General features: G+C 54.4%; 1 protein-coding gene across 3 annotated transcripts in view; it reads right to left on the bottom strand.

Moving 5' to 3' along the window:
• The window catches only part of STK32C (serine/threonine kinase 32C), a 79,195-nt gene extending 70,755 nt beyond the window's left edge, over positions 1–8,440 (bottom strand). The window contains exon 1 of one of the 3 annotated variants that reach the window (XM_068689342.1): positions 8,222–8,438. In XM_068689342.1, the coding sequence (XP_068545443.1) occupies positions 8,222–8,306 (85 nt within the window). In that variant the 5' untranslated portion in view covers positions 8,307–8,438. Of the gene's footprint in view, positions 1–8,221 lie in introns of all 3 variants that reach the window. The other 2 variants (XM_068689339.1, XM_068689338.1) reach the window with 2 other exon arrangements.
• Positions 8,441–11,906: the final 3,466 nt, after the last annotated feature.

Below are 11,906 nucleotides of genomic sequence, written 5' to 3' on the forward strand. Positions count from 1 at the left end.
CTGGCTCAGCACAGCACAGCGCCCGCCACTCCCTGCCAGTCCCAGGTACTGGAGGAGCCCCTGAACCTCAGCCCAGATGTGGATTAGCACATCACCATTCACACACTGCCGGATCTCATTGCTTAGCAGCATTCAGAGCCGTCTGTTCCCACACGTCCTGAGCACTTGTAATTTTCTGTAACTGTCACCTAAAGCAGCGTAATTCCTGAAGAACAGGGGAGAGGAGAGGAGGACACTGACGTTTATCTCCTCGTGTTAGGAGAAGCTAAGCTGCTCGCGAGCCACCTCCTCTCCACTTGGGGAGATGAATGCCAGAGCACAGACCAGCTCTCACGCTTCTTTCCTCGCGGGCTGCCCGCAGCACACCCATCCCCGCAGCGTTCGGCTGTCGGTGCCATTCAGCACCTGGCACTGCCTTACTGCTCTCCAACCTCCAGCCACACATTGGGGAGGTGACACTTGTGGGTAACACTCGGGCTGCTGCCCGTCCCAGGGCTCACCTCCCCTGTCAGCTCCTGCTGACCGAGTGCTCCCAGGTGGGCCCCAGCGACAAGAACTCGGCCATGGCCATGGGGAGCTGAAAGCCCAAACTCTGATCCAAACGCAGACACACCATCACAAGCTGCACGCAAATGTTACCCACCAGCTTCAGTTTAAGGCGTTCCCATGAGAAATAAGCAGACATCTGAAAGGAAACGTGCCTCGTGTCCCTCCACGTGTGGACTCATCCGTGCACACCCTCCAGGCAACACGCCACGCACGACCCACTGCCATGCAGTGCTAAAGCAGCTGCGGTTGGTTATACACTGCCCAGCGCCCCAGCAGCTAACTCCTACTTGACAAACAGATCATGAAAAGAACAACCGTTTCCATTTCCAGGAGGGTTTTTCATTTTAAACGATACAAGCTGACGTTCTGCCCGCCACAGGCATGGGGTGGCACCACAAACACCTCCACACGCCCAGCAGTCCCCATGCATTTCTCCTACCCGAGAGCTGCCAGCACGGCTGTCCCAAAGCCACCTGCAGCCGTGCGCTGCAGCTCCTGACCGACTCCATCTGACTGCATTCAGACCCCGGGAAGATGCGGCTGCAGGCCTCAGGGGAAACGCTAGCAGAACGGGAAAGGTGATCGTTACATAGCAGGAACGTGATCAATAAGGTGTTTAAACCCCTAACAACATGCTCTTACACACCACTCAAAATTCACAGAAGACTGCTTTAAATGGATTGTAGCGACTGTGGCCTTTAGAGAACGGATGAAATATTAATCTGATCTAGCATTTTACCTGAACTCTATTTCTGATTACTTTTTCTTGATCTGCCCTTTTCCCTCCCCATCCATCAAGCACCCCCTGAATTGCAGCCAGCTTTGTTAATTTTCCCTTACTTGACTTCAGGCGGCCTCAGCTGCCGTCAGGGTTTGTTTTCACCTCAACTCCTCCCTTAGGACTTCCCGTAAACTTGTTTGCCCCTCAAGGCCTTGCATAATCTTTCTCCCTTTTTTCAGGAGATGCCTGGGATGAACCTACGTGAGATGGGGCGTGACAACAGCAGGATCCTGCAGTGCACAGTGACAACAGCACGGGGATGGAGCTGCATTCAGCGGGGTGCTCTGTCACTGATGGGCACATCACCGCATCAGCCCGAACTCAGCCAGGGGAGCCCCAAGCTCAGGCACACGCGGGCTGTGCAGCGACAAGCCTGCTGTGTGTGCTGGACCTCTGCTAAATGAAGTATGAAAATCTGCAACATGCTTACCCTGTCAGTGCTTTGACCAGCTGACATCTTTTCGATGTCATGAGAGTTTTGTGAGACAGAAAGCTTGGTGGGGGACAGAGGCAGAGGAAGGCAAACGATGCCACAACCCTGTACCACCCAGCGCTGGACCAGGACAAGCAATGCAGCTGTGTAAGACAGATCGAGAAATGAAGGCTGTGTCTAAATTGCTAATGGTAAAACTGTAAAACAAAATGGACACGTAAATCTGAAAAAAATAAAAATAAAAGATTTGAAGGAACAAAGTACCTAATGAAGTGCAGAAAACATCTCCAGCCTCCATGCATATTGCATCACCTCTTTGAAAGACAGTTTAAATTTTTAAACAGTTGCAAATTAGAAGATTTAAACAAAAATATAGAAGCCAACACAAGTGAGAGGTAAAGCATGACTTCGGGTAAGCAACTGTGACAGTTTTATGTAAGTGCAATTTCGCAGCGTGCAGACCAGAACGGTATTTCTCCAGGTTGCTTTCAGTGCTGATGAAGGGGCTGCGGTCCTCAACGTGGATAGTAAAATGAGAGGGGCATTATTCATTATTTCTGAAGGGGAAGGAACCAATAATCCAGCTGCTGGGCTGGTAACTACACATGTTCGTGGTCTGCAATTACTGAGCTCGCTGGACTTGAACCATTTCTGTGTTACATGACACAAAAAGTTCACGCGCAGAGCTCCCTCAGCAGAAAACCAGCAAGAACGGCAGGTTTTTGCAGCACTCTCTGCACAACAAAGCGATGCAGTGACCTCAAGACCTCACGGCAACTTGCAGAGACGGCAATCACACCTCGCCCAACGCGACACCGTGCGCCTCTCCTGCCTGTCCCCACAGGGAGCTGAGGCGGTGCTGACATCGCTGCCTGCCCTGCCCTGCCGTCTGCTCCACCTCGTGCCCAGCCCTGCCAGACCCTGCTAACGAGTCGGGGGACAAACGGGTCCGATGGGCTTTAAGCATGGGCACCCCATAGAGGTGTGTTAGAAGTGAGCCCGCTCGACCCCAGGAGGCTGCACAGCGCCGAGCCCACCGCTGGCTGCGCTCCCTCCGCAGCACCCCCAGCCCGCCACTGACCCAGCTCCGGTTGGAAATGGTAACTAAAAGGTTTAAATCACAAGGGGGAACAGAGCGCCTGCTTTTGTTGGGAGGTCGGGCTGCAGCAAGAACTTGTCTCTGGGTAAACTACACACAAAAAAAGCCACAGATCTGGGAGAAGAAAGATTTCAAACAAAATAAGAACAACAACAACAAGTGGCAATACTAAACACAGCTTTTCTGACACCTCCTGGCAATTTTCACTCCCTCCTCCCCCCAGATACTTACTTAGTTACCACTTTGATGCATAAATGCTTTTTTCCCCTTGTTTTTAAATAACAGGCAAAGGCATCTGTGCTCCCAACCCACAGCCACACGAGAGCCAGGCGACAACAAAAGGTTTGCTCTGCAGCCTGTTGGGGACGTTGGGATCCGTAACCTACGCAGGCCTGGAGGCACCGGTCCTTGGTTGCCCCCACGGGATAGTTCCTTTACCTTCATTTTAGAAAAAAATGTAATAAGCAATTCAGAGAGCGTAGAGGCTTCGCAGATCTGTACTTGACCCTACAGAAATGGGATTTTACATTCACCCCACTGGGCCCAGGGCTCCCTGACCCAAGGGGCAGTGCCCAGTTGCTCAGAGCCCACAGCCCTGATGCCCTAAGGACACTGGGCACGGCGGCGGCTCCTGGCCTCTTGGGGACAGGTCTGGGGGGCCCCGTGCTCCAGAAGTCCGCATGGCACAAGGCAGCAGCGTGCACGGGGACATGGGGCCTCGAGGAAGGGGCACAAAGTACAGGCTCCCACTGCACACAAGGAAAGGCCCAGAGCAAATCAAGCTTTGCTCCTGTCCCCCCGTCCTGCAGAGTCAGTCCCACACCGAGCCCTCATCACTCTTATGGTCCCTGCTCCCCAAATCACAGAATTCCTAGGTTGGAAGAGACCTCAAGATCATCGAGTCCAACCTCTGACCTAACACTAACAGCCCCCACTAAACCAAATAAATGATTGTGGGGGAGAAAATCTCAACCTTAAAAGTACCGCAGAGCCCTGCAGACCAGGCTGGACGTCTCGCTCTCACAGGATCAGAAAACAGGATGCAAGAGGAGAACAACAACACAGCCTGACACAGCCCAACTCATGCCTTTGAAACAATTTGAGCCAAAACGAAAGGGGAGCATGAGGGAGCGCCCCTCCGTCCCGAGCCTGGCAGCGGCAGCAGCACAGAGCCGCAGAGGAGGGAGGCTCCAGGACGGCTCCGGGTGAGGGCAGGCGAGGCCCCGCACGCCTCACGGCCCCTCCGAACCCCGAGCGGCTCCAGGGCGCGTCGCCCGAGGTCTGGCTCTGGATCACCACGATGAGGCAGGAGGGATCTGTGCTCTGGTGCGCGTGCAGTCCTACGGCCTGCCAACACATTGTTTGAAATTAAAATGGAGATTATTTTAAGCACGTTACCCCAGGTTTTGCAACTTCTCGCCTGTTTCCATGGGGATGGGAGCCGTGCCGGCAGCTGCTGCAGGGCCCTTCAAACTCCTGCACATTTCTGGAGGACTACCAGGGAGAGAGCCAGGGCCGGCCCCCACACACCGCCCAGATGCAACGAGCCCTCTGGGCCCAGCGCATCCCTAAAGCTGAAGTACTCCAGCTTCAAAGGGAACGGCTGGGAACGTGCCTTCAAGCCACTGAGCAGGTTTCTGCTCCCCCACGAAGACAGCTCGCAGCACACAGCAGGCTCTGACGGGTGGCCCTGCGGGAAGAAGCTCGCCACCAACACAGTGTTGGGCACCCCCAGCCCCCTGCAAATGCTACTGGGGTGCCCATGGGCCCTGCAGCACAGCAGCTCCCTCCATCCTGGGTGAGCTGCCCTGGCAGTGCCAGCCACACGCTGCAATGGCAGCACACACCACATCGCCTCCTTCCTTCTGCCTGCTCACCCCAAATCCCAGGTCAGGGCCGGCTCCCGCCAGCACCCGAGCCAAAGCATTCTGAGCACAGACTGTTTTTGTGAGGGAAACCCCAAACACTCACGGACACAGCACCTAAGGCAGCGAGCAGCCCTATGGCACGCACGGCTTGGAGTCAGACTGCTCGGCTGCGGGAGCTGTACAGCTGGGACCCTGCACCAAGAGCAGCTCTATCGAGCAGGCAAGATTGAAGACAGGAGGCTGGATGGTGCGTCGAGTCCTCAGCACTTTGGGAGAGAGACAGACAAGGGGTTGTCATACGCTGACTGAGACAAAACGCTAATCAGGACAAACACTAATTAGGCTGCCACATCACAGCCCCGTAAATCTGCTGGGATCCTGCAGTGTCACCAGCCAGGCACAAGGCCCTGGGACCAGGCACCTCCTCAGAAGCGAGAGAAGAGCAGCTCGGCGGGTGGTGCCAGATGGTTTTACATGCTGCCGTTCACATTTACACACACTTTTTTAGGAAGCCACTTGGACTCTGGAGGAGCCACGACCAAAACGCAGCCCGTAGATATGTAGATAGGGGCACGCTGTGCCCCTCGCAGAGCTGTGGGCAGCACAACCTCCGAGTGCTCCTCGTGTTTCCTCTCCCTCAGCTTTTGCCTTTCCCAGTCTGAGCACATCTGCTGAACATTTTCTAAAACGGAAAGGTTGAAACATTCCTGTTGGTTTCACAGGGACATTTTGTTCCCCATTTGGTAAATCAAACAAACAAACATAGAAAAACAAACAAACAGAACATTTGTTTGGGCTTTTCCCAAAGCAGAAAATCTTAACTGCCCACATTCCCTGACCAGCTAGCGAGCTTTCAGAAGGTTCTTTTGGGTATAAAGAAACCCTAAAAAGCCCTTACAGACAAGGACCAGTGTTTCCTGATGCGCAACATGTGGCGATAACGACCTGAGCACAGACCATAAATCCCCAAGCCTGCTACAGTTGACTTCAGTTTACTGAGGCCACCGTAATGCCAGCACACGATAGCTTTGAGAGTCTTCAACCTTGTAGGCTTTTTCCAGCTCTTACTTCTTTTTTCCTTACCTGTTTTTCCTTTTACACTCATTAACCTTCTCTGTTCAGAATCCAGGCACAACCTACCTCGTCAAACGCTTGCTGTCAAAAAGGCACCGCTGCTGCCCAGCCTCTCTGGACGGCCAGGCTGGCGCACACAGCCCAGCCGATGCAGTTTTAGCAGCTTCTGCACGTGCAAAGCTGTCTGTGTAAACAAAAGCTCCTGAGTTGACATTCACAAAGGGGACGGGACCGTTCTCTGCAGGTACCACTGCTTTCTGGAAGCAAACAAAACACACCAACACTCCCCTGTCCGGGTCAGCTTTCCAATTACTTGAACCCCGACTCTGAAACACTCAGAAACATTTCAAAGATTTTATCAGCCACCACGGAACAGCAAAACGCACGTGCTGCTGCCAAGCACCACACCAAGAACACCAGTGGCAGCAAGAGATGCCAAGGCCCTGCTTCCAGGACAGCTCTGATGAGCCACACCAGGGGCTGGCGGTGGCCACCCCAGCCCGTACCTGGGCGCAGGGCTAGCAGCAGCCGGCCGGAGTGGGGCAGGACGGGGCACAGCAGCCACGGTGGGACAGGAGGTGGGAGCAGGGTGGCCGCGTGGGGCTGCACACCCCTCAGAAGCAGCGAGGGGGTTACACCGACACCATGCTTGGAGGTGGTTTGATCCCCACGAAAACAGCGGGGTCTGTTCTGGTATGAACGGAGCACGGTGCTGAAAAAGCTGGAGGGGGCCAAGAGACCCACATGAGAGGCGCAGGAAGATGAAGTTTTCCTTCAGTCACAGCCTCAGTGCTCACTGCCACAGCCCACCACGGGCTCAGCAGACGGCTGCAGTCACAGCTGGCGTTCAGCAAGGCAGAAATACAGCAGCAGGCCCGTCGGTTTATCAGGGTCAGATCCAGCAGCAGGGAGCAGCCCAGGCTGCAGAGAAGGTGGTGTTGCTGAAGCTGAGGACAAACTCATTACTCATTACTGCCCAGCCCACGAAACCCCACCGCACCCTGGTTCGACCACGTCTACTTGGCCAAAAGCCTTGGTCATGTAAGTCTTGAAACCCGTCCTAGGGACATCAGGCAACACGACGCTGCAGGGTTGCTGCCTTAGAAATGTCACATCTGTAGCTAGCGCTCTCTGAGGGCAAGTTCTGGACCTCACGTTCATACACGTTAGAATAAATGTTAGCCTTCCGTTTATGTACAGCCTTTCATAACCAAAAGGGATTAACCACTGCATTTAGGCGGCCAGGCTCATCCTTGTGCATGCCTCATTGGGAGCCTACGGGTAAAATTTCACGTGCTAATCTATTTTTAATTTTTTATCATTATTATTTTACTTGAAATTGCCAGCACTAGTAATTCTCCCGCATGCTGTCACACACCAGGCGAAAGCACTAACTGGCTGCTTTATTTAAGGAAGTTATCGGAATGTCTTAAGGGATCTCCATAGCAACCCTGCTGTGCCAGTAAATAGGAGCTCGCCAGCACAACACCGCCTGCTCCCAGCACACACCAGCCAGCCGTGACAAAAGGGCAGGCGATACTCAGCAAGTAACGTCCTAGGAAGTCTCCGCTACTGCTGAAGCGCTGCTGAAGCACACCTTACTAGGTGGCACCGGGGTTTTGCCGATGCCCACGCAGCTGCAGCAGTCAGCATCTCCACGCTGGCCCTATACAGGCTCGGTTCAAATCGCGGTGCCTTCCAGATCACGCAGCAAAGCTCCAATGTCAGCGCTGCCCCGCGGCGTGCTTGCTGCTCCCGTGCACGCCGCATCCAGATGAGGTTTTTCACCGGGCACACACAGCCAGGTGCAGCCTGGCAGTCCCACGGCGGGTGGGCACAGAGGGGTTTAAAGGACTCTGCGGTGCTCCTCCCAACGGGGATTTTGCTCGGCGCTCCCCGGGCAGCTCGGTGCCCGAACTGGCAGCTCCTCCCTGCTTTAGTAACAGCCCGGAGACGCGGGGGTCGGGAAGGCAGCGTGCACTGCCCTAACCAGTACCCAGCCGTGCGGGGGGCAGCGGGGGTCGCCCAGCCCGGACACGACGCCCGGCTCCCAGCACCCAGCTCTCCCCGCCACCCCCCCGGGGAGCACCGGGGGCTGGGGGCACCCAGGGGAGCGGGCTCCCCGCCGCCTGCCTGGCGCCTCTCCCGGCTCCGGCGCCCCGTACGGAGCAGCACGGCGCCTGGGGAGCCCGGCACGGCCCGGCACGGGACGGGGGCACTTCGCACAACTTGCGCGGCCGGCGGCACCCGGCCTGCCGCTCCGCCGGTGCCCCCGCGCGGCTCAGCACGGCTCGGCACGGCTCGGCTCAGCACGGCACGGCTCGGTTCAGCATGGCACAGCACGGCTCGGCTCGGCACGGCTCGCTGCCCCTCGATCCCCCCCCGTCCCCCGCGGGGCTCAACAGGTGCGCACTCACCGTCCTCCCTCTCGTCGAACACGGGTCTCTTGGAGGACGAGGCGCTCGCTCCCATCCTCTTCTTCCACTTGCCCCAGTGAAACATCGGGGCGAGCCGCCGGGCATGCCCCAGGCGCCGGGCCCCGCCGGCTCCCGCGGCCGGGACGAGCCCCCCGCTGCCCTCAGGCGCCCCGCGCCCCTCCGCCGCCGCCTCCCCCCCGCATGGCAGCGCCCGGCGCCGCCGCCGCCCCCCGCGCCGCGCCCGCTGCTCCTGCCCGCGGCGCTGCCGCAGCGCGGCGGAGGGAGGCGGCAGCGGGGCCGCGCCGGGCGGAGCGGGGCCGGGGGGCGGGGGCGGCGGCGGGGCGGGACGGGACGGGGCGGGCACGGACGGGGCGCAGCGCCCCCGGCGGCCGCGGGGACCGGCCCCGCTCCCAGCCCCGTTCCCAGCCCCGCTCCCAGCCCCGGCCCCGCTCCCAGCCCTGGCCCTAGCGCACAGCTCGCAGCCCGCAGCCGCCTCTCCCTGCCCAGCCCTCTCCCACCGGCCTCGCTGCCACTGCTCAGCCTCCCCGACTCGCCCCGGTCCTACAAGAGGCAGGCACTCAGGGGCTGTTCCCCCAGCAGCGAGCCCCGAGGACCTCTGTCACGCTTAGTGACACACGAGCCAGCAGGAGGGATGCGTGTCCCGCTCGCACTGCCACAAAGCGTTTGCCAGCACACACATGCCGAAGCGTGCAGCTGTTCTGTGCTGCTGCACGAAGCCCTGTGCACGAGGAGGACAGGCTCCGGCCCAGCCTCTTGCTGCAGTTTTGTTCCGAGCAGCGCTGTGTGATGGACCAGCCGCGCTGCCTACAGAACCAGCGCCTCCAGCTCGCCAGCTCTGGACATCTCCTGCCCTTCTGTCGCGATACAGCTCGGCTGCTGCAGAGCTCCTCAGGAAAACACTTTTTTTCTCAAGCTTTCACAGGCTTCACAAGACATGGAGCCGTAACACGCTCGTGATGCTATGTCTTCATGGGCTGTTGGACAGAAATGTCTCCCGGAACGTCCAATTCAATGCACTGCTCAGAAACAATTCTTGGTGGTCACAAACCACATCAGACATGTCCAGCCGAGTGGCAGCTCTTTGGCCATTACATGGTGTCTGTTATCACAGCAGTACTTTCAGAATTTCGGAGGCGATGCTTTGCAACTCTTAATTTAACATGTATGCTGTTTTCTTCTGCGGCATGCTTTGAAATGGATAGGTTAGTTAATGCACTCTTTATAGGAGATTTGCTAAGAGTTAGTCATTATTTGCAGAGCCTGGAAGGTGTAAGAGGATTACAACTGAAGGGTGTAATTTAAGAACAGTTTTCCAAAGGCAGAGAATAGTTCTTAAATTATATTTATTTGAGAAATCAGAAAGAATAGGTCTCAAATAAAGAGATGGAACACCTCAATACCAGATGGCAATTTTTGCTTTGTCTAGGGATCATTTTGTTTTTCAATATATTGCAGATGTCTGAGCCATCAGCTTTCACTCCCTCTTTTCTCTTTCCGTTCTGTAGGAAAAGTCTGAAGACTGCCATGCAATGGCCTCAGTCTGTCTGCCAGCCAGTCGTCACTTCTCTCTTTCTCCACTAAGGCTTGGACAATCAAACCACAGCCCAGAATCACAGGCTTTTTCTGAGAAGTTTGCAGGATTTACTACTGTAGGATGAAAGAGTGGTAAATACAGAGTTGGTTGTTCAAATTCTGGGGGAAAGTTTCCTTCCACCAGATTTCTCGATTTCTTTACCTAAGAAACCAAAGAAGGTGCAGCAAGGGTTTTTTTATTGGTTTTATTGTTTGTTAAGGTTGTTTTCGGTGCTGTTCAGAGCACAGGTGACTTAGTGCTGCTCAAAGCTCTGTACAGGGATACAGGCTACTTAAAATCAGGTCCTCTTGCTGACTCCTGCTTTCTAGGAACCCAGCCACAGGCACACATGTATGTCCCAACAAACACTGGGAAACCCAAGAAAATTACCATCTAGTTTTCATCCTCACAATGAGATCTGCCTGTTCATGAGACCCACCCATTGCATAGCCAAGAAAATCAGGACGTTAGTGGTGTTTTTTTAAAGGAACAAGCAGCAGACGTGTAACACCACCCAGAATTACAGAGGTTTTTCTCTATTCACAGCAAAAGAGCAGGCGCAGCACTGACTGCTGCCAGGAACTGGGTGCCATGCTCACTGCTCCGCCAGAAGGGCCACTGGCTTCTCACTGGGGCTCTGCCTGTAGCGGATGCCCAGGTCCAAATCCTAAGCCCTGTTTTTAACTAAATGATAATACTGAAATTGTCAGGGAGAAAGTTATCTTGAACAGAAAACGGGATGAGGTTTATTGTGATTTGAATCGGGCAGCTCTGCTCATGTGCACGTTCATTGGAACTTTGCCCTTTGGTTTGGGAGAGGATATTCTTGTTCTAAATACCCAGCCTGGTATTCGGAGACTGTTGGGCCATGCTGGCATCATTTGAAATGTGCCCATTAATGATCATAAAACAGGTAAGAGAAAAAGAGGTTAGAAAAGTTCCTTCAGCCTTCAAGACATGGCAGAGAACCTGGGCCACTAGCAATGGCATTTGGCTGTGGCTGGTAATGTTTTGTCTAAATCGCTCGTCATGTCCCAGTGTCAGAAACAGCATTTTTGCTTCTGGTCTTAAGTCATAGCTCAGGACATCTGAATGATGAAACGGAGACTGTGTTGGAGGGGAAATGAGAGACATATGAACATTGACTTTGGAGAATTCATGGAAGGAAAGCGCCACTTGCTGACATTGACAGGGTGCTCGTTACACGGCCTGAGTCGTGTAGTGGTGGTCCTGCCTTTGAGCACCGCTGCCACAGTTGCGCACCTCAATGGGAAGAAGAGTGAGATTCATGTTTAGTTAGCAAATACTTAGGATAAATGGGGTTCCATAACGCTTTCCATTTTCAGTATTTTAACACCACTGAAAATAAATTCAATTTGTTTAGAACTCCAACTCTTCTTGCACTCCTGAATAATTCAGACAGTGCTCTATTGTTGTCTCCTCCTCTGTACCAAAAGAAATGGAGGGAAGGATCAGATGCTCACTGTCTCAGATCAGTTTCCCTATTCATGAACAGAGAATGCTGGATCATGGTTGCCTGTGCACATTATTCACGATGGAGCAAAATTAGTGCCACAAAAGCCAAATGTAGTCCTTCTGCTTCCTCTCAGACAACAGTGTTTGCTCTTACCTGCAGAGCAAGTGTCTTGGCGGTTCAAACATCCAGCTCGTCATTATTTCTGCAGCAGAATTGTATTCATTTTCTGCCTGTAAAACCCGAGAACAGGGCTCCCTTTCTGTTCTGGGCACACGTGTCTAATACCACTATTCAACACCAGCGCAGTAACACGCAGGGAAAGACGTTTGTCCCCTCAGCGAACAACTGCACTTCAAAACAGGAGTATCAGCAGACTGCCAACCACAGCGGCACCATGACACTAATCTTATGAAAATGTGTATTCAGTAATGGATACTAATCCTACAGGGGAAAAAGGTAAAACACATAAACTGCTCCGTAGTGGTCCAACATAGGGAAGGGAAACAGAGCAAAGTCTGCCTTCTAGGTATCCTGGTCTCCAGGGAAACAGAAATTCACTTCGTTTCTGAAATGAGGAACTTTAATAAAAAGCTAACTTTTACCATCAGTTATTC

The sequence above is a fragment of the Anas acuta genome, chromosome 7 (genome assembly GCF_963932015.1).
Source record: "Anas acuta chromosome 7, bAnaAcu1.1, whole genome shotgun sequence".
Classification (NCBI taxonomy): domain Eukaryota; kingdom Metazoa; phylum Chordata; class Aves; order Anseriformes; family Anatidae; genus Anas; species Anas acuta.